Raw genomic sequence first — 22,632 nt, forward strand, 5'->3', positions numbered from 1 at the left:
CCGGTTAGTTGAGGTAATTGAGGTAATATGTACATGTAGGTAGAGTTATTAAAGTGACTATGCATAGATAATAACAGAGAGTAGCAGCGGTGTAAAAGGGGGGGTGGGGGGGGGGGGGGGGCAATGCAAATAGTCTGGGTAGCCATTTGATTAGATGTTCAGGAGTCTTATGGCTTGGGGATAGAAGCTGTTTAGAAGCCTCTTGGACCTAGACTTGGCACACGGGTACTGCTTGCCGTGTGGTAGCAGAGAGAACAGTCTATGACTACGGCGGCTGGAGACTTTGACATTTTTTAGGGCCTTCCTCTGACACTGCCTGGTATAGAGGTCCTGGATGGCAGGAAGCTTGGCCCCAGTGATGTACTGGGCCGTACGCACTACCCTCTGTAGTGCCTTGCGTCGGAGGCCGAGCAGTTGCCATACCAGGCAGTGATGCAACCAGTCAGGATGCTCTCGATGGTGCAGCTGTAGAACCTTTTGAAGATCTGAGGACCCATGCCAAATCTTTTCGGTCTCGTGAGGGGGAATAGGTTTTGTCGTGCCCTCTTCACAACTGTCTTGGTGTGCTTTGACCATGTTAGTTTGTTGGTGATGTGGACACCAAGGAACTTGAAGCTCTCAACCTGCTCCACTACAGCCCCATCGATGAGAATGGGGGCGTGCTCGGTCCTCCTTTTCCTGTAGTCCACAATCATCTCCTTTGTCTTGATCATGTTGAGGGAGAGGTTGTTGTCCTGGCACCACACGGCCAGGTCTCTGACCTCCTCCCTATAGGCTGTCTCGTCGTTGTGGGTGATCAGGCCTACCATTGTTGTGTCATCGGCAAACTTAATGATGGTGTTGGAGTCGTGCCTGGCCGTGCAGTCATGAGTGAACAGGGAGTATAAAAGGGGACTGAGCACGCACCCCTGAGGGGCCCCTGTGTTGAGGATCAGCGTGGCAGATGTGTTGTTACCTACCCTTACCACCTGGGGGCGGCCCGTCAGGAAGTCCAGGATCCAGTTGTAGAGGGAGGTGTTTAGTCCTAGGGTCCTCAGCTTGTTGATGAGCTTTGAGGGCACGGTGGTGTTGAACGCTGAGCTGTAGTCAGTGAATAGCATTCTCACATAGGTGTTCCTTTTGTCCAGGTGGGAATGGGCAGTGTGGAGTGCAATAGAGATTGCATCATCTGTAGATCTGTTAGGGCAGTATGCAAATTGGAGTGGGTCTAGGGTTTATGGAATAATGGTGTTGATGTGAGCCATGACCAGCCTTTCAAAGCACTTCATGGCTACAGACGTGAGTGCTACAGGTCGGCAGTCATTTAGGCAGGTTACTTTAGTGTTCTTGGGCACAGGGACTATGGTGGTCTACTTAAAACATGTTGGGATTACAGACTCGGACAGGGAGAGGTTGAAAATGTCAGTGAAGACACTTGCCAGTTGGTCAGCGCATGCTCGCAGTACACGTCCTGGTAATCAGTCTGGCCCTGCGGCCTTGTGAATGTTGACCTGTTTAAAAGTCTTACTCACATCGGCTGCGGAGAGAGTGATCACACAGTCGTCCAGAACAGCTGGTTCTCTCATGCATGTTTCAGTATTATTTGCTGATGGATCGTCGGAGGGCATAGCGGGATTTCTAATAAGCTTCCGGGTTAGAGTCCCGCTTGAAAGCTACAGCTCTAGCCTTTAGCTCAGTGTGGATGTAGCCTGTAATCCATGGCTTCTGGTTGGGGTATGTACGTACGGTCACTGTGGGGACAATGTCATCGATGCACTTATTGATGAAGCCAATGACTGATGTGGTGTACTCCTCAATGCCATCGGAAGAATCCCTGAACATATTCCAGTCTGTGCTAGCAAAACAGTCCTGTAGCTTAGCATCTGCTTCATCTGACCACTTTTTTATTGACAGAGTCACTGGTGCTTCCTGCTTTAATTTCTGCTTGTAATCAGGAATCGGGAGGATAGAATTATGTAATCTATTTCAGTAATCTATCTGTGAGTGGACCGATGTGAGAGACCTAACACCACAGAACAAGATCCTTCATACCTGAGGATCCTAGTTACTCAGGTTACATACAGCACATCAGATAACTATTTTAGCTCTGTGTGTAAGTTTAACCTATGAGTTTGAGGTGTTACAACCCAGTGAGGGGAAAGTGGCTGGTGAGATTTCACAAACACCTACTACATCTACCCCAATGGGAGGAAGGCTGTGTTGGTTTTGAGGATATCCCTGGGAAAGAAAGAGGGTTGTGTTGCCTACAGAGCGTGGGCTCTGTTCATAGAGGCGGTCATGTTGGCCAGCAGCTGTTCCCAGATGCGTACTTGATGCCATTTGTCCTGCTCAGTAATCCCCGCAGCGGAAAGAGGAGTCGGCCACTCCCTAAACCATGAAATCAGGGACAAATCCGTCCATAAAGCAGCAGCTGGGGGTGCTGAGTTCATGCTCATTGGAAGAAATCACTCAGTACAGCTGCTCAGCGTCTGAATCACAGGCCTGTTCTGTCTGTGTGGATGCTTTCTGTTTTACACAGACTTGGGTTTCAGGAACAGGAAGGGTCTCCACTACAGGGGCAGAATCAACATTAAAACCACTATGCCAGTGCACTGTTACCAGAAATGATCTTTCCCAATAGCTCTTTCCCAATTCATATTTCCTTGATTGCTGGCATCCACTCTCCTCACCTCTTTCTCAAAGATCTGAGTGGAGGGGCCTTGGATCTCCCCCTCCAATGTAAGGTGAGGAGAAAGGACACGAAGATGAAGGAAAGACAAATTAGGAAAGAGACAATGTTGTAACAGGCTTTGGTGTTACCTCCATTTTCACCAGCTGAGTCATTGACCAATTAGTGACCCTTCAAAGGATAGGGTCTCTCTCTTCATGTTGTTAGAAAACAGGTTCCATTTAGTCTTTGTGTTCATGTTCCATTCACAACAGATGTGACAAACATTACATGGAAAGGAACAGGAAAATACATTTTTGAAATGGGACACTTGTTATCCCATCTCATTCAGAGCACCTGATGCCTTGCATCAAAGGATGTTTTCTCTCTGACACAAAAGGTAATGTATTTTCTTTTGAATGAGATAAGGGAATGGCAGTGGCAGACAAGGCCGATGGAACAAAAACAGCAGTGCTAATGGGCACGGTAATGGTCTCTCCTTGGACTTCTATCATGACCCGCTGAAAGAGGACTGACCCTGGAGCAAAGAAGGGGTAGTGGTGGAGGTGGTGGTGGTAGGGGTGGTGGTGGTGGTAGTAGGGGTGGTGGTGGTAGAGGTGGATGGTGGTAAGGGTGGTGGTGGTGGTAGGGATGGTGGTGGTGGTGATAGGAGTGGTGGTGAGGGTGGTGGTGGTAAAGGTGGTGGTGGGAAGACTCCTGAGCCAGAGCTGGGAGAGAGAAATAAAGGTGACATCATGAGCTGAGGAAGTGGTTTTGGTCCTGGTACAACCTCCCTCAGGTTTTAATAAAATTCCACTCCAAATTAACAAGCGCTATTTTCACTCCCACACTCTGGGAGCGGAGTCCTAAGTAACTCTCACCGTCCCCATTAGGTCAGCATTCATGAAGCTCAGACATCTGCTTCTGTGAAACCCTGGCTCGTACCCCCAAAAATAGGAGGCCCAAGAAGCCATAGCTGAGGGGGTGGGAAGCGAGGTAGATAGCTGCTCATTACAAGACAATGAATGAGCCTTTGGAACAGTGACGGAGGGGGACCATGAGGGGAACAGGGGCACCTGTCTGACCCTCCACCCCATGGCCAGAGGGATTGTCAGGCATGCTGCTTGCATTCTCTCCCTCTTCCCCTCCTGCTCATGCTGTGGCACTCTGGCCAGTTCACATACACAGACTGTACCTCCACTCAGCTAGCACATGGCTGACTCAGGGGTCTATTTTACATTCTATTTTAGAGAGGCAAGTCTCTAAAGCTATGACTTACTGTTCGAATCCGTAACAAAGCAGACATAGAATTTGGAACTCTAGCAAGAGCATACTGTAATTCTAAAAACCTTATGTTTCTGTCTAGATATGTATGAGTAACGGTAAATATCTGTGTCTCTTGCACTGACTATGACCCTAGGACCAGCTGCGGTAAATGGAGTGAATTAGGCAAATATAAGTGTTTTATCACACAGCAGCAACTACTGTAAACCAAAAATACACATTTGAAACAGAGTTACTACTATCATGACATACCTCATACAGTTGGTGCAAGCTTGTAACAGCTCTGAAGATATAAGGGAAGGGTATCAGTCATGCTCCCCCACCATGTCATACCCATGGGTGTGTGTGTAACTTTTTTTCTCTCTCTCATTTTCAAGGCACTTGTTTTTTGTTGTTGTTTATCATTTGAAATCCCTCCCCTGACTGAGCATCCTTGACTCAACAGCATGAATTTGAATAATTTCATCCTTGGATACTATAGTAGACAACGGCATAATGTTCTATCTACCAAGCTTCAGTAAATAATTGTCCACTCCATGGGACAGATGTTGGTCTCTTAGCAGCTAAGTTTCATTCACAATATGCAGGATCTAAATGAGTCTGAGAGATTGGCACACTTTCAAAGCTATTTTTAGAGACAACCGAGAGTTGCCAAGGGTCCTTGCTGCTGGCACTACCCATGACAGTCTCCCTTCAGCTCCTCAGTGTGGGGTCAGTCTGAGCAGTAGTTTCGTCACAGCAACCGATTAATACGTCGAAACGTTGCCGCAAACCTTTTGACAGTAAACGTTATCACACACCGCGAATAAGATCCTGGATGTTTTGATTTTGAAATACACAGTGATTTTGAAATACAATTTATTGAGATACTCTGCATAGTTGTATATCAAGCTTGGTGTTGACCTTGATATCAGCAACACTGACCGCAATAACACATCTGTTCTGATACTTTAACTTTAACTTCCCCAATACCTTTGCGAGCTTACTCCCTCCTCTTGGCCACGTCATTAACCAGGCTGCAAATCAACACAAATAAACAATTGAAAGGTTGTTTATAAAGTATGATCTGGTTTGGTTCCCGCGAGACACGGTACCAATGTCAACAGCAGACTCATAGAAAAAGGTTCCTTACCCTACCTACCAACTTCAGAGCGCAGTCCTACCTACCTACTTCAGATCACAGTCCCACCTACTTACTTCAGAACGCAGTCCTACCTACCTACTCCAGAACGCAGTATTCCTCACTGTGTTAACGGGGGTGTTGACCCCCAAGAGACACCAGGCAACTGCTGGCCACATGGTGAGAGGCCAAGGTGTAAAAGTATCTGGGAAAAAGTCCCTAAAACAGTTAATGTTGGTGAGAAGAAAGAGGAGGCCTGCTGTCCTTCACCCTAGCTGTCAGAGGTGACTGGTGCTAATTGGTAAGATGACTCCTAGGTGTAGCCCAGTCACTGCTGAACTGGAAAAGAGATGAAGACATTACGGAGCCCTTCTGGTTTTGTTTGCCACCCAGATGGAGTTGAGACCACAGGAGATGATTTTAACTGTGTCTGTCTACCGATCCTCTTCAGAATGTAGCAGGCTCTTTCCAAATTAGACCTCAAGCCCCATTCAACAACCTGATCTCACAAAACTAAACAGGAGCACAGTGGTCAGTTCTGGTTCACAAGGCTAGACCGCAACATCTATTTCTCAAATTCTGATAGTATATGCTATTATTTTACTTGAGTTATTCTTCCTGAGCTGTTGTTGTATTCAATCAAAACCAGTAACCCCACAACAAAAAAGCCTGTTTGAATTCATAACTTGCCGAGTAGAGTGGTTGAATCAGGAATTCAACAGGAATGTAGTTTCAGTCTTAACCGCATCATCCAGTTACAGATTTTGATTGAACAGGGCCTTTGGCCTCTGACTGGCCGTAGCTTGATCTCTGATCTGTGATCAGAGCGGTAGTGGAAGGTGAGAAGGATTTGCTGTCTAGACTGGTATGTGAGTGTAAACATCTCTGTATGAGTGTAGGCAGGGCTACACCAGTGGCTTAGGGTCGGGGTCAGGAATATAGAGCACTCTAAGATTAGTCTGCTCCTAACTCAGCCTGCACATGGCACTCACAGTTGACATTCTCCTCAGACTGTACGCTACAGCAGCGTGACATTTACATTTACATTACATTTAAGTCATTTAGCAGACGCTCTTATCCAGAGCGACTTACAAATTGGTGCATTCACCTTATGACATCCAGTGGAACAGCCACTTTACAATAGTGCTGCTAGACAAAGTGCCAGTGTGCCATATCTCCAGGCCTAAGGGACAGGGAAGGGCCACCATGTTCCAATACACAATAGTGATTCAATCTAATACTGTATTCCGCATATCAGTGTCTTTATGTATGGAAAGAGTCACGTGAGGAATGGGCTATGGTCAATGTTCCATATTCTGTTTAGTTGTATTAACATGTTATTACTCTGAAATTACAAGTTGTTACTACAGACTTCATGATTGACGATGAAAAGCTGAATGAGAACAAAAAGTGTTATTTTTATATAGGCAATACTTATCTGCCAATGACCGTGATCATGTTGTTACCACTAAATGCTGAGATTTTTCTTCTGAGGAGTGATGACAGGCGGTGTCTTTCTTAAGGAATGTGTGTTTGAATGTGTGTGTGAGGAATTCTGTCATCAGAGCGGATTCGTAAGGTGACCCCCCAACCCCTAGTCAGGTGCAAAGTTGAACATAAAGGGGAGTCTGTAAGTGTGAGAAAGAAAGAGGGTGGGAAAGCACAGGAACTAAATCCATAGGTGACAGCTGGTGTGAGTGTGTCTGAGTGTGTCTGAGTGTGTGCTTGAGATAAAGGCAGAGCGTGCGTGATAGAGAATGAGAATGAACATGAGAGTAATTGTTTTCGGCAGGCATAATGGGACCCATGTCGTCCAAAAAGTTATACTTTTGACTCATCGGACCATAGAACATTCTTCCAAGAGTCTTGATGATCATCCGGGTGCTTTTTGGCAAACTTGAGTCAACTTTTTGGACAAGATGGGTCCCATTATGTCTTGTGAAAACCAAACACTGCATTCCACAGTAAGAACCTCATACCAATGGTCAGCATGGTGGTGGTAGTCTGATGGTTTGGGGATGCTTTGCTGCCTCAGGACCTGGACGACTTGTCTTAATAGAAGGCACCATGACTTCTGCTCTGTATCAGATAATTCTATAGGAGAATGTTAGGCCATCCATCTGTGAGCTGAAGCTGAAGTGCAGCTGGGTCATACAGGAAGACAATGATCCAAAATACAATCAATTCTACATGAAAATGGCTAAAAAGCAACAAATTTGAGGTTTAGGAATGGCCTAGTCAAAGTCCAGACCTAATCCCAATTGAGATGTTGTGGCAGGACTTGAACCCCCTGTCGCTTAGTTAAAGCAGTTCTACATGGAAGAGTGGGCAAAATTTCCCCCACAGCGACGTGAGAGACTGATCAACAACTACAGGAAGCGTTTGGCTGCAGGCATTGCAGCTAAAGGTGGCACAACCAGTTATTTAGTGTAAGGGGGCAATTACTTTTTCACACAGGGAATTGGGTGTTGCATAGCTGTTAATTAAATAAATAAAATAAGTATCATATTTTTGGGGTTATTTGTAAACTCAGGTTCCTTTTATCTAATATTATGTTTTGGTTGAAGATCTAATAACATACAGTATCAAAAATATACAAAAGTACAGAACATCAGAAAGGGGGCTAATACTTTTTCACGCCACTGTATACATACTGTATCTGTATTCTCAGACGTGAAATCCATAGATTAGGGCCTAATGAATTTATTTCAATTGACTGATTTCCTCATATGAACTGTTCCTCAGTAACATCTTTGATATTGCTGCATGTTGCGTTTATATTGTTGTTCAGTGTACAATATACACTGAGTACAATATACACTGACCTCAATCCAATAGAAAATGTGTGGGCAGAACTGAAAAAGCGTGTGTGAGCAAGGAGGCCTACAATCATGACTCAGTTACACCAGCTCTGTCAGGAGGAATGGGCCAAAATTCACCCAACTTATTGTGGGAAGCTTGTGGAAGGCTACCCGAAACGTTTGACCCAAGTTAAACAATTTAAAGGCAATGCTACCAAATACTAATTGAGTGTATGTAAACTTCTGACCCACTGGGAATGTGATGAAAGAAATAAAAGCTGAAATAAACCACTCTCTCAACTATTATCCTGACATTTCACATTCTTAAAATAAAGTGGTGATCCTAACTGACCTAAGACAGGGAATTTTTACGAGGATTAAATGTCAGGAATTGTGAAAAACAGAGTTTAAATGTATTTGGCTCAGGTGTATGTAAACTTCCAACTTCAACTGTACATGCTACGAATTTGCAAAACATATGATATATTACGAATTCTAGCTAGGTGGCCAATGTTAGCTTGTTGACTAACATTAGATAGGCTAGGGGTTAGGGTTAGGAGTTAAGGTTAGGGTTAAGTTTAGGAGTTAGGTTAAGGTTAGGAATAACTAAAAGTGTTAAGGTTAGGGGAAGGGTTAGCTAACATGCTAAGTAGTTGTAAAGTAGATAAAAAGTAGAAAGTAGTCGAAAAGTTGCTAATTAGCTAAAATGCTAAGGTTGTTCCACCCATCCAACCACCCTACTTTTGTTTTTTCCTTAAGTAACCATCTGCCAAACGTTACATATCATACTAATTTGAGCGTCCAGGATTTACATTTACTAAGTCTACGAGACCAGACTGGATTGTAGGTGCCAGGAGAAACCGGTTTGTGTCAAGAACTGCAACACTGCTGGGTTTTTTACGCTCAACAGTTTCCCGTGTGTATCAAAAATGGTCCACCACCCAAAGGACATCCAGACAACTTGACACAACTGTGGAAAGCATTGCAGTCAACATGGGCCAGCATCCCTGTGGGATGTGTTCCTAATGTTTGGTATACTCAGTGTATGTCTCCACACACCTAGGCTATTGGGGGATTCAAGACAATGTTTTTTTTTTATTGATCTCAGATTCTGTCTGTCATTGTAAAAGTAGCCTGTCATTTAGATCATTTGTGAGGTAAAGTCTCCAGTCATCTAAATTTTTTCCTGGACGCTAGGATACAAAAGAATTGTCCCCATGTGTGCAACTTATGCAAGCACCTTGCTATATTACAAAGGTGATTTCTTCTCATACGTTCCGGTACTTCAGAGCACCCCCCCAGAGCACCCCCCTCTCAGGCTCACTTTTTGTTTCCGTAACCTCCCAATTTACAAATTAAGCGCTGGAGATGTAGTGTGTGAAACCTGAACCCATGCCTCTCCACCCCCTCACCCACTTTAGGGACGGGGCAGGGTCACCATTCAACCACCACCAGGCCACAGAGAGAGGCCAGCTGCTGCACCCCTCACCAACTGATATTAGTAGCTACAACACGACTACCAAAAATATACAAATGTATTTGTGTTCTATACTCCTTGACATGAAGAATGTGAATCATGATTTCAATGACTTCATTCATCCAGAAATGTATGGCCCTCACTCAGACCATCTAAATGGAAGTTGTCATTGAATGAATTGTGTATAACGGCTCTCTTAAATGAATCCCATTCTGTTGCCCCCAGGTCGGGAGCAGTGGCCAAGCGGGCAGGGAGGACCTGAACCCAGCGGCCCTGTATCCATGGAGACAGAGGAGCAGTGGGGGTCTGAGCAGGGTGAAGAGAGACTGGATCATCCCTCCAATCAGGGTGCTGGAGAACAGCAAGCAAGTCCCTGAAAACCTGGTCCAGGTACTGAATCACGACATCTCATCTATACTGATGTTAGGGCCTCTATATTGTACACATTAACTGATAAGAGTGTTGGCTAAGTGACTACAATGTAAATGTTAGGGTAACACTGACACTTTTCGGTCCAGCGAAATTGATCTTACCAAACATGGTATGTAAGATCAGTCACATGTGATCAAGACAACCTACTGCTCTCAGACTAAAGTGAACATGGTTATTGTCCAGACAGACAGCCCTTTAAACTGAGCATGAAAGAGCCATGTTGGCCTCTCTGACCTCCAGAACCATGAACCAGTTATGTGCTGTTGCTCTCCCTCTCTGTTCCCATCAGTGACCACATTCACATCTGGTACTCTATGTGCTGCTCTGTTCAGTTCGCTCTCCTCTCACCCTTCCAATGAGATTCTCACCCAGCCATCCTCCTGTGTTGTTTGTTCCTCCAGATCAAATCAGACAAGATTTTCACTGGAGAAGTGATCTACAAGCTGGAAGGACCAGGGGTTGACCAGGACCCTAAGAACCTGTTTGAGATAGACGATAAAACAGGCTGGATCAGGAGCATGATTCCCCTGGACAGAGAGAAATACAGAAGCTTCACGGTACAACTCACAGGAGAGACATTAGCACTATTGCCTTTGACACGTAAATTATACTATGTCACTGCAGGTCAGCCAGAACCCTTCTTTTGTTTGGGTAACAAGGAATGTCACATGACATAACAGCATGTTATTCAATGTTAGCATGTCATTCAATGTTTTTCAACTAAAGGTCTACCAATGTGATTTTGTTAAATTGACTGTCTTGGTTGAGCGAGAAGGGAAGTATGTTACTATAGTGGATTGTTTTCTTTGCAGGTCTACATGAGCAGCTGAATATAGACCCAAATCAATCACAGTCAATAAGCTGAGAATTGTGTAAGAACAGCAAACACTATGAATGAAAAGAGGATGTCGAGAAACATAAGGTCCTGTTTCTGTTCTCTACAGCTGAAAGCCTTTGCCCTGTCGCCCAGTGGAGAGAGACTGGAGAATCCCTCCACCATTGAGATCGTAGTGCTGGATCAAAATGATAACCGGCCCAACTTCTCCCAAAAAGAGTTTGCTGGGTCCGTTTATGAATTCTCTGTACCAGGTAAACACATACATCACCTACACATGCTGTGGATGTACGCAAAGTTGGTACACAAAATGCCAACTGATTGGGTAGTGAACTGAGAGAGTGATTGATGTTGTTTTAACAGGCACATCTGTGATGTCTGTGACTGCGACTGATGCTGACGACCCAACCACAGACAACGCTATCCTGAGCTACTCCATCATTGGCCAGGAGAGCATCCCGCCTCTCCGCATCAACAAGACCATGTTTGGCATCAACAACGAGACAGGGGCCATTTACACACGAGACGTGGGTCTAGACTGGGAGGTAGGGGCTCTTCCTTTGTCTTTTCATTGACCCATTATTTAGGTCATGCCCTTTCTGGTTCAACAGAAGCACAATATTTTGAAAGGTGTTTGAAAGGAAAAACGAATTCATGTAAAATAATATGCTGTATGTGCCATACATGACTGTGAACATCTGTGCATTCCTTACAGGTGGTTAAAGGTTTTAGGTTGAAACTGCAGGTTGCTGACATGTCAGGCATGGGGTTAACCAGTCTTGCGAATGCAGTCATACATGTGACTGACATCAACAACAATCCCCCACGATTCTCCCCAGACATGGTGAGTTTCCCTGTTTAATCTCTCATTAACTGTTAGCTCCCTTCCATCAATTGACTTTTATCAGATGATATAAACGATATGGACACATCATTCAGACCAGCTTCAAAATATAGACATGCACATTCACATGTGTTTATATAAACTAAACACAACTGCTTTGTGTCTCTGTTTCCTGAATACAGTACACTATGTCAGCTGTGGAGAACAAAGTAGACTTTGTGATTGGCTGGGTCAACGCCACAGACAATGATGAGCCAGGGACAGGAAACTGGGAGACAAAATACACCATCGCCAAGGGCAACCCCTCTAGGAACTTTGCCATTCGCACAGACCCTGTGACCAACGAGGGTATTCTGTCAGTGGTGAAGGTAAGTTATTCTCCATCCGGCAGGAGGACGGGAGGGAATGTGTGGGGGACATTCTGGCTCCATGTTAGAATGACAAACATGACAATCAGTTCATCCAGTTTATATAGAGCCTATATAGAGTATAGAGCATGTGTTCACACACAGTGGTCAGAGCCAGGCCTTGATACATGACACTGTTACCCCATCTAGTGGTGACTAACTATCCAAGTTGTCTTTCAAAACCTCTGCCTTTTTTTTTTATTGCAGGCTCTGGACTACGAGTCCCAAGAGGTGTATACTCTGACTCTGACAGTGGAGAATGTGAACCCTCTCAGCATCAAGGCCCCCAAGAACCCTGTAAGCAGTGCCACAGTGGTGGTGACCGTGGTGAATGAGAACGAGGCCCCACGCTTTATTAAAGACCCCATAGAGATCTTGGTTCCTGAGTCTGTGGTCCCTGGCACCGTGCTGGCCAGTAACATTGCCTACGATCCTGATAATGCAAAACTCAAGTAAGATTGGTGCACTGGAGAACTCTTTAATTTGTGTTTACACTGAATATATAAGAATATAAGTTTATATACTATCTGTATCTATAAGGAAATGAAAACATTGCTGTCATTTCAATCAGGTATGACATACTCAGAGATCCTGAGGGATGGCTTATAATCAATCACGAGACTGGGAAAATCGCAGCCAGGAAACCGTTCAATGTCCGCTCCCCTCACGTCAAGAACAACATTTACAATGCAGTCATCAGAGTCACAGACACAGGTGAGTATCCCGAGTTAGTCACTGCTTCACCTCACATAACTTGAGACATCAGGTCAAGCAGGAAGTGACAGTAAATAATGATGCCATTTCCTCCTAGACGCTGGTGGAATCTCGACCACAGCGTCTCTGGTGATCACGTTGTGGGAGACCAATGACTTCCTCCCTCAGCTGTTCCCCCTGATGGGGACGGTGTGCAGCGAGTCAGACCGGAAGACATCTGGTCTGTTCCTGACTGCTGTGGATGAGGACCTGCCCCCTCACGCTGAACCCTTCACCTTCCACCTGCAAGACATTAATGTGTCTGCCAACTGGACCATCATACAGGTCAATGGTAAGGACAGAATTAGATACTCCTATCGTCCAAGACATGTTATGTCTTCTCATTCCAACTCCCTCTATCTGTGTTTGTGTCACTCTCTCTCTCCAGAGACTCATGCAGTGCTGCGACCCCTGGTAGAGCTGGAGACAGGGGAATATGCTGTCACTGTGTTGGTGACTGACTCTGGCACCCCAAGTCTCAGTGCATATGCTCAGGTCAATGTGACTGTGTGTCCGTGTGGGAAAGACGGTGAATGTAAGACCGAAGCTGCTGCCATATTCGGAACACGAGTTGGTGTCAGCTTCATCGCCTTACTGGTCATCATGGCCAGCATCGCACTCCTGCTATGTAAGCTATACCTCATGTAAACCCTCACAACACCTGAACAAAGCACATAGCTACATGAACACACACCTTTTCCCAAATGTTTCTGTGCAGTGAGATGGGTCTCTGTGTTCTCAGTGTTGCTACTCCTGGCTGTAGCCGTGGGTAACTGCAGACGGCATCATATGAAGAAAGGAGAGGGGCTGCTGGTGGGGGATTCAGACGAAGACATCCGTGACAACGTCCTGAACTATGACGAGCAGGGTGGTGGAGAGGAGGATGAGGTCAGACATAACACGTTACAGCCGGCAGAACCAAGTTATCTGTTGACAATATCGCCTCTCTTGTCCTATAGACACTTCATATTCCTCATCCTTTACTCTCACTAGAATGCCTTCAACATTGACCTACTGAGGAACCCAACGGATGTGGGACCACTCCCAATATCCTTCTACCCTCCCGTCTCTGGCATCCCCAGGGGAAAGCAGCCACTCAGGAAAGACTACCCAGACAACCTGCCCTCCCCCTCGTATCCACGGAAACCCCCAGCGGACCCCACTGACATTGAGGACTTCATCAATGATGTGAGAAAGGTTTCCATCATGGCCCTGGCCTATTGTTTTAGTCAGTTGAAATAAGAACGGTCCATATCCTCAGAGAGAAAATAATGTATTTCTTGCCTATTTGTGTCTCCACAGGGCCTGGAAGCAGCAGACCATGACCCCAACGTCCCGCCCTACGACACAGCTCTGATCTATGACTACGAGGGTGATGGCTCCCTGGCAGGCAGCCTGAGCTCCATTGCCTCAGCCAGCTCAGACGGTGACCAGGACTATGACTACCTCAACGACTGGGGACCACGCTTTAAGAAACTGGCCAACATGTACGACCCACGCTAAGGAGACTGCCTGGTTATTTAGCGACCAGTACATTTACCGTAACTTTATCCTCAGATGCCATCTATTTTCTCCTAAACTCCACCCAACTCCCTATTCTTCATCATACATCCTCCCTCTTCTTCTTGAAGCTAGAACCTGATATCATCCTCTCAGTGTAGGACAGGGTAGGATTTTGACTGATTGGCAGAAGTTTAGAGTAGATCTGTGTTCCTATTCCTTCATGTTTCCAATTGTCTCCGGCAGTGCATGAGCTCAATTCTTTAGGCTCTTTTGACACTACATATTGTCCTCCTCCAATCCCTCTCTTTGCAACTGTAAAGGTCACCGTTGTCATTTTCAGGACTATCATGGACAATGATATTCTCCTCACAGTTCAGCGAGTTTCTGACCGGCTTGATGAGACAACCACACAGCATTCTGCGGCATATGAATGGTTCACCTTGTGCTGAGTGGTATGAGTGTGAATGGCAAAGGGAGGGAAGGAAACACATGGTAGAGCATACCAATGAGAGAAGAGAAACATGCACTGTAGTCCTCCAGTCAGTCAGTCCATAGAGCCACTTAAAACCACAGTGGCCTTACCAGTCAGGTGTGTTGTCTTGAGGTTTCTCTAATCATTTTTTGTTTGTGTTTTGTAGAAAGCTTTTTATGTGGGAGGAATGTAGAGAAAGGTTGACCATGTACTTGAACAGTGATAGCAAAAAGGGCTAAGCATGCTATAAGGGAAACAGAACATCTGTGGGATTGTACCCATGTCTGGTATTAACTTTTAAATACTGTATGTGACCACTACCATTTGAAAACATTTTGATTTTCTAAATGCTGTTAGTGTTAAGTTTTCCTTTTTTATAAATATTTTGTACATATATTTTCCATTTCTTTAATTTAGTGTTCCCCTAACAATATTACATTAATCCTCAACTCCTAAAACAAAATCCACTTGTGAGGTCTATACACTTGCTTGATAATTTGTTAATTCTCCTACCATTTCAGTTTGACACCTACAATTATAACATTTGAAGTCAATAACCAATGCCATTACATTTGAGGAGATATGGCTTGGTGGACAGTTTTCCTTCCAACATAATGCAATACTCAAACTCCTGTGAGAACCAATGGTTTGGATGTGACATTTTTGTTTTCTTGATTGACATGTATAAATTATTTACTGACATCTTTACATAATACATAAAAATGTTTCAAAGCAGTTCTCATATTACTATTCATTTATAAATACTCTAAATAGAGGACATTTTCTTGAAGTCATATTGAAGTTTGGAAAACAGAACACAAGATGGCGCTGGCAACTCCAAGGACAGTTGAAATAAAGCTTTATTTAAACACCCCTGAGCATCACAGGGATTTGAGCAAATCACCATTTTACAACTCAAGGTAGGATTCTGCCCATAATACAATGAACTGCATATCCACTGCAGCAATGAACAACCTTTATTGGTACACCATTTATGCCATGCTAAGGCTGACCCAGACCATGCTTCAAACAGAAGCATCCTTTTCAGTGCCACTTACCCAGAGTATTGTTGAAATACTCTGAAAATATAAAAAAGGCCCACCAAATGTTCCCTCTAAGGAAGTGAAAGAGGAACCTTGGTCCTAAAAGGTCTATGACTTCACTGTTCCTCACCACTAACAGATACACCTCGTCTAGTTACACCTCACTGTAGTGAATGGACATTGATCAACAAACTGAACTGATATCCACCAGGAAAAGCAGGTGAGGTGGCACTTAACTGTTTATAGTGATTTGTGTACTGGAAACTCGCAGCCCCACAGAGAGGTGCTCTGGTCCTCCTACATTATATTGCTGGAGGAGTGCGTGTACAGATTCCTGCAGAGGAGTGTTGAGACTGACCGGGTCATACAGGCCTCAGGTTCAGATGTTCATCATTATCGTCCTTCCTACGAGGAGGTGGGCGTGGCTCATCATCCTCCCCTGTGTCCTGCTTGTCCTTCTCCGCTTCGATCCAGCTTTGAGGGGCAATCATCTTCTTGGGCCCGTGGGGAGGGGGTCCCAGCAGAGCCTCGATGTCCTCATAGTTCACCACTTCCCGCTCCAGAAGAGCATTGGCCAACTGAAAATACACACAGAAAAAGCCGGTTAGCCAACTGTGAACGCAAAGTTATGTTTGACAATGGAATACAATGCATGATGGCGTGTTTAAAGATGGTAGCTATGTAGACACCACGTCACACAAAAATATGGCTAACAAATGTGGAATGAGGGTCTTACCATTATCAGCTTGTCTCGGTTATCCAGAAGCAGTTTCTCAGTCTGTCTGTAGGCACGTGCTATCAACAGTTTAGCCTCCTGCAAGAACCAAAATACAAGCCATCCTTCACAAGGTTATCTCCAATGAACAGAACTACAGGTAAAGTTACAACAGGGGAATCTTCTACTCGTACTGTTTCACGGGTGCAGACTTACGTGGTCCATCTGCTGCTGGAGGCCCTGGCTGAAGGGCCTGCGTCCGACAGCCCCCTGCTCCTCTGTCTCAGGGAAGGACACCTGACCCACACTGGAGGACATGCCATACTGCTTCACCATGGAGTAGGCCACACGAGTCACCTTCCGCAGGTCATCCTGGGCACCTAGCGCAGAGACAAACGTCTCACAGACTGAACGCTATAGGTGTGTGTATGTTGTGATGAATGGTCAGACAGCATACCTGTGGTGACCTTGTTGAAGGTGATGGCCTCCGAGGCTCTTCCTCCTAGAGCCATACACATCCTCTCAAACAGCTGTTCTTTGGAGAACAGGTACTGGTCTCTGGGCAGGATCTGGGCAAAGCCGAGGGCAGCGTTGGTCCTGGGGGCAATGGACACCTGGCAAACAAGACAACCAGCGAATATATCAATATTGTACAATATATGGCCATCTACTATGTTTTTGGTCCTGTTCATTTCTCCATAGTATTCAACAATATCGCATTGAGAAAAGACACTGAAATTAGTGGATTGACAGCTATGGAGGTGGTGTCACCTTCATGAGTGCCTCTGTGTGCTCTAACAGCCATCCAACCAGGGCATGGCCAGACTCATGGAACGCTACAATCCTCTGCTCCTCTTTGGACAGGATCTTACTTTTCTTCACACTTCCTGTAGACAACCGGAGAAAGTCAATAAGGGACCAGAAATCAATCTACCACAAGAAATTTGGCGAGTGAGTTCCACGATGGCAGACATTCATAGACATCGTAATGACCTCGTACCGGCTAGGACTCTCTCCACAGCGTACTCAAAGTTGAAGGTGTCGATGGACTTGTAGCCTTCCCTGGCAGCGTGCAGGGCTGCTTCGTTACAGATATTGGCAATGTCTGCCCCTGAGAGTAATACACAATCCCGTTAGTAAATCAGTGTATTCTGAAAACTGTGAGCCTATGTTCAGTGACGGCATACAAGAAGGTGAATATACAGTTGTTTTAGAGGGGTGCTATTTAAGCAATAAGGCCCGAGGAGGTGTGGTATATGGCCAATATACCATGGCTAAGGGCTGTGCCAATATACCACGGCTAAGGGCTAACACAGCCCTTAGCCGTGGAATATTGGCCATGTATCACAAACCCCCAAGGTGCCTTATTGCTGTTACAAATTGGTTACCAACGTAAAGGTTTTGTCATACCTGTGGTATACAGTCTGATATACCATGGCTGTCAGCCAAATCAGCATTCAGGGCTCGAACCACCCAGATTATAATAGTCTGTATTTGTGAGTGTGGGAGAGACCCACTGAGTAACTTCAGCCATGTGTGTACATACCACTGAACCCTGGGGTGAGCTCTGCCAGACGCAGGGAATAGCTGCTGGCTGGGTGGGTGAGCTTGAGTATCTTCAGGTGCTGCTCGTAGATCTCCTTCCTCTCCTGAAATGCACAAGGAGAAGGAAACAGCTCATGCACACTTAATACGTTGGAGATCTTCTGGACATAGATACTGTGAGAGGACCGGGCACTGTACCTGCAGAGTGGGGAAGTCGATAAATATGTGCCTGTCCAGTCTCCCTGGTCTCATGAGCGCATTGTCCAAAATGTCCGCCCGGTTTGTGGAGGCCAGGACTATCACATGGTCAGTAGTGCCCATTCCTATTGGGAGAACGGTAATAAACAGTATATAAGTGCAAACAATGGTTGTTGAATAGCCAAAACAATACACGAGATACGTATATTATGTTCCCCCAAAAAGATACTTAAACCTTCACGTCAGTTATGATAAAGAGATTGATAACCGTGACAAAGAAACGGAAAACTATTATTTGTATAACCCTAATCTCGGTTAACTCAGAACAAACCCCCTCCTCACCGTCCATCTCCACCAGCAGTTGATTGAGGGTCTGCTCTTCCTCTGTGTTCGAGAAGCCAGACATGTTATTGGAGCGCTTCTTTCCCACAGCATCAATCTCATCTATGTATACGATGCAGGGGGCTCGGGCACGTGCCTCTTTGAACAGACTCCTCACCCTGGCAGCACCAAGACCTGCACTTACAGACAAAAGATACTTTATTATTGCTTTGACTTGCTGTCCACCTTGCAGTCTTCTTTGGACAACTTAACTGATATGACTTCTGATTAGAAAAAGTGCAAATCTTACCCCCAATGACTTCCACAAACTCAGAGCCTGCCATGGCCAGGAAGGGTACCTGTGCCTCTGTGGCCACAGCCTTGGCCAGCAGAGTCTTTCCACAGCCTGGGGGCCCCAGCAGCAGGGAGCCCTTAGGGACTTTGGCCCCCAGGTTGAGGTACCTGTCTGGGCACTGCCAAGAGAAATCATGGGTCAGCAAGACACTGATGTACTTGTTGACATGGCTAATAACCATCACACAAATCACCTCTTTACATTTGTCCTCTTACCTTCAAATAGTCAACAAACTCCTTCACCTCCATCTTTGCCTCGTGCATGCCCGCCACATCTTTGAAACTCACACCCTTCCCAGACTTGCCATTCACAATAGTGAACTTGGCCATTTTCAGCTGGTTCTGTTGAGCACATCACAGACGAGCATGTGAAACACAACAAAATGGCTAAGACCACTAGTAAAGGAAAAACAGTCCAACAGACCTACTTACAAATGCACTGAAGCCGCCCTCTTTTCCACCCATGCCAGCCAGTCGGAAAATATACCACAGGATTGCCACCCCAATGGCAGCCATTCCAAGGGCATAAAGTGCACTGTGACAGAAACAGAGACAAAAGCAGTATTGTACCAATGCCATGGAAAAACATATTACATGTTGAGGTATAAACATATTACCTAACCATGGCACCCATGTGATATTCATTCTTGCATGATCACATCACAGATACATATGTTGGTTGAGAGTCAGGTACTCACTTTCCAAAGAAGCCAGTGCGCTTGTAGGAGACTGGTATCCTGTCCTTGGCGTCAATGTTCAGCTCCTCTTCTGCAGCTCTGAGCTTCTCTTCAAATTTGTCAATGTTGGCCACCTGCATACGGTACATCAGAGCCAGCCTCTGCACACAGACGGACGGAGGAAGCGTGTGAAGGGGGGCATATTTCACTGAACATCATCTAGATTCCTGTGCTTATAAATAGCTGACATGGCCATCACAACATTAAAGTGGAGATGGAATGTAATCAACATTCTAAAAGCTGAGGGGTATACTACAAAGTAGGATCAATGAGTCAGCCAGCCAACATTGATAAGCAACCAGAAATAACTTTTGATTTTCTGGTTCATTAAAAAGACACATTTAGATATGCGTTGTCATTTGTTGAATCAATTAGACCAAGCTCATCTTTCTAAAAAAATATCTGAATATTTAGGCAAGTTAACTGGCTAACCCCTTGATTCTGCTTTGTAGTATACTGTACATCAGTGTCCAGATTCTAAAATGAGGAAAAGGAACGTACAGGCCTTCCGAAGATGACTGCTCCAGGGTGGAGGTAGATTTCCACGATGTCACTCTCCGGGACCACCTGCACACGAGATACCTCACCCTTGGCCAGCATCTCATTGACAAAGTCATTCCAGGAGATGTTTCCCCCGCTGGTATTGATGGAGTTGAGGAGGCTCATGACCAGGGCGATGATGAAGAGAGTGCGCAGACGTTCCCTGTACATCTGATCCTCTTGCTCCCGCCGCTTCTTCTCCTCTGAAAGACAATGGGGAATTAAGAGGGGCAACTAACATCTCACCTGTGTCATCATGGCACAAGATGGCTAGTATAAAGGACTGTAGCCTGAATGCAATGCTGTGTTGAGGTTTCTTACTGACCTTCATCTTCCTCTGGAGTTTTTCCCTTGGGTCCATCACTGTTCTTTTGATCTTGTTGTTTAGACTGAGATGTGCTGAAATGATTTGTGGAACCTGCAATGATAGGTTACGAGTCAGTGTCAGACTGGGAGATATTAGATCATCTTAGTGGGTGGGGTGGCTGCTTACCTAAAATATTCCACAGGCCAACAGGGTTTTTGAACAAGCTGTTCTTGATCAGTAGCTTACTTATTGCAGTCAATCTGGGACTCATGGGTCTGTGTAGCAGTTGCTGGAGAAAGAAATGGTAACATAATATTAGGCAAGGACCTTTTCCTGTTGCTCACAGTTACAGTAGCTAAGTACATAACAGAGGAGTGGCATGACCATTGTGATATAAATGACAGTCAGCTATTGTCATGCTGGAAACAAAGACAGGCAACTAACCTGAATGAGCCCTGGGTTGAGGCCATTATGTGGTTGAGTCACAAATGGACGAAGTGAGCATGATACTATTTTACAGTTCATACATGTCCATTGCTGCAGTTTGGCGCCATCGTTGTTTGGACGCTTGTTGACAAATTGACAGTTGCTGCGTCCTGACACGGTCCATATTATGGTCTTGTAATTTCTACAAGTACTGGCACGTCGCAGAGCTGCCATTTCCCTGCCTGCAAGGCTACGGAACATTCGCACAAGTTAGATACAACTACAGTACAGCTGGCTAACTAATAAAACTGACATGGTCACCATTAACAGTGCATTCACTACCTGGCTAGCAAACGTCAGTAACGACAATAGGCTTTCGACCTTGAGATTGCAGCAGTGGTCAGCGCGGTATTGTGTTATAAAAAAACCAACTACATAGTTAGCTAGCTGTTGTTATTCAACAGGACAAGTATAATAAAGATGGTTTGCTACATTAAAGACATATCACTCCTTACACTGATCCGTCCTCAGTACATGTACAACTGTCTATGTATCTTAAACGACAAGGTTTCGTTCACAAATCCTTTGATATGCTCTGAAATGTAGATGTACCCATCATTCTGTTTTGGTAACGAATTTGAAGCAAGGTCAGTGAATTAAATAGGTAAAATTCCTTGTTAAGCTGACCACGAGAGCAAATAAGCACATACATATCCTGACGCACTTAAAAAGTGTTTGCTGAACCCCGAACTTTAACCCCAAGAGGTACGTGTCCGTTGACCAAAGAGTATCTATATATCTGATTTGATTCTATGTTCACGCTGAGATAGACATAACTTTCAATTATAATTTATTGTCAATAAACTAATATTAGACTAGAACATTTTCCTGTTGCTCACAGTTACAGTAGCTACAGTACATAAAAGAGAATATTCAGTACTGAACGGCCCTTTGACCCTTGTCGGGTTACGTCATGATGTTGCTTCATGAGCGTTCTACCTGCGCAGGATTTTCACATCCAGCAAACACGTTCCTTGAGATAAAAATGGCACATAGAATAGATGCTAACTGTAATAAAATACAAAAATACACTTATTATTGACAATGTGCTTGTGCGCTGATACATCATTGTATTTTACTGTATCTGCCTCTTGTGTATGCTAAATTATGTCTCTATGGACTTCTCTGCTGTAGTTACAAAAGTAGCCACCAGAGGTAGCTATGGCATCGAGCATTCATTGTGTTTATATTTAGAAAAAAATAACATTTCTAATACTTTTATCAGTAAAATCATGGTGAAACAGCTTGGAAAGTTTTGTTGTTGTTTTGTTGTTCATAAAGGTTTGTGCATGACATTGTGATTGTAAAAGCTGCCCTGCCTAAGAAATACCAGAGAAAATCTGATTGTTTGGGAGCTCCTGAGTGGCACAGCGGTCTAAGGCACTGCATCTCAGTGCTTGAGGCGTCACTACAGACAGTTTGAGTGCTTCCTTGGTGTCCACATCACTAAGGATCTATCATGGTCCAAACACATCAACACAATTGTGAAGAGGTCATGACAACACCTCTTCCCTCAGGAGGCTGAAAAGAATTTGCAATGGGCCTTTCAGATCCTCAAAAAGTTCCATAGCTGCACCTTAACTGGCTGCATCACTGCTTGGTATGGCAACTGCTTGGCATCTGACCACAAGGTGTTACAGAGGGTAGTGCGTGTGGCCCAGTACATCACTGGAGTCAAGCTCCCTACCATCCAGGACCTCTATACTAGGTGGTGTCAGAGGAAAGCCCTGAAAATTGTCAGAGACTGCAGCCACCCAAGTCATAGGCTGTTCTCTCCTGCTACCTCATGGCAAGCGATAACGATTAGTTAA

The 22,632-nt window shown here is 45.0% G+C and overlaps 2 protein-coding genes across 6 annotated transcripts in view; one reads left to right on the forward strand and one right to left on the reverse strand.

Annotated features, from left to right (window-relative positions):
* LOC120052362 (cadherin-15-like) overlaps positions 1-14,103 on the forward strand; it is a 45,701-nt gene extending 31,598 nt beyond the window's left edge. The window contains exons 2-14 of the mRNA XM_038999222.1: positions 9,555-9,719; positions 10,163-10,318; positions 10,706-10,850; positions 10,960-11,141; positions 11,312-11,440; positions 11,623-11,808; positions 12,055-12,299; positions 12,419-12,561; positions 12,659-12,892; positions 12,989-13,228; positions 13,343-13,488; positions 13,594-13,788; positions 13,903-14,103. Coding sequence (XP_038855150.1) covers positions 9,555-9,719; positions 10,163-10,318; positions 10,706-10,850; positions 10,960-11,141; positions 11,312-11,440; positions 11,623-11,808; positions 12,055-12,299; positions 12,419-12,561; positions 12,659-12,892; positions 12,989-13,228; positions 13,343-13,488; positions 13,594-13,788; positions 13,903-14,103 — 2,367 coding nt within the window. The remainder of the gene's footprint in view (positions 1-9,554; positions 9,720-10,162; positions 10,319-10,705; positions 10,851-10,959; positions 11,142-11,311; positions 11,441-11,622; positions 11,809-12,054; positions 12,300-12,418; positions 12,562-12,658; positions 12,893-12,988; positions 13,229-13,342; positions 13,489-13,593; positions 13,789-13,902) is intronic.
* Positions 14,104-15,417: 1,314 nt separating this feature from the next.
* On the reverse strand, positions 15,418-21,503 carry LOC120046306 (paraplegin-like). 5 transcript variants are annotated; one of them, XM_038991456.1, is made up of 18 exons: positions 21,486-21,503; positions 20,780-21,011; positions 20,522-20,624; positions 20,354-20,446; positions 19,990-20,231; positions 19,450-19,589; positions 19,184-19,286; positions 18,968-19,093; positions 18,708-18,870; positions 18,419-18,592; positions 18,077-18,201; positions 17,880-17,982; positions 17,334-17,444; positions 17,105-17,220; positions 16,791-16,947; positions 16,550-16,713; positions 16,355-16,432; positions 15,418-16,196 (listed from the first exon to the last, which is right to left on the reverse strand). In XM_038991456.1, the coding sequence occupies exons 2-18, from the start codon at positions 20,993-20,995 to the stop codon at positions 15,981-15,983; spliced, it is 2,430 nt and encodes an 809-aa protein (XP_038847384.1). In that variant the 5' UTR covers positions 20,996-21,011; positions 21,486-21,503; the 3' UTR covers positions 15,418-15,980. The 5 variants fall into 5 exon arrangements, with proteins under 5 accessions (XP_038847384.1, XP_038847375.1, XP_038847366.1 ...); XM_038991447.1 differs by having other exon boundaries at positions 21,472-21,488; XM_038991438.1 differs by lacking the exon at positions 21,486-21,503 and adding an exon at positions 21,277-21,462.
* Between the last annotated feature and the right edge of the window lie 1,129 nt (positions 21,504-22,632).

This window comes from Salvelinus namaycush, chromosome 1 (assembly GCF_016432855.1).
Source record: "Salvelinus namaycush isolate Seneca chromosome 1, SaNama_1.0, whole genome shotgun sequence".
Classification (NCBI taxonomy): Eukaryota; Metazoa; Chordata; class Actinopteri; order Salmoniformes; family Salmonidae; genus Salvelinus; species Salvelinus namaycush.

Coding starts and splice junctions, on each gene's coding strand:
- LOC120046306 (XM_038991418.1), bottom strand. CDS start 21,022: ATGTTCCGTAGCCTTGCAGGCAGGGAAATGGCAGCTCTGCGACGTGCC. Junction 20,232..20,353: donor AACTCCAGAGGAAGATGAAG/GTCAGTAAGAAA, acceptor ATTGTCTTTCAG/AGGAGAAGAAGCGGCGGGAG. Junction 17,445..17,879: donor GCTCACCCCAGGGTTCAGTG/GTATGTACACAC, acceptor TATTACTCTCAG/GGGCAGACATTGCCAATATC.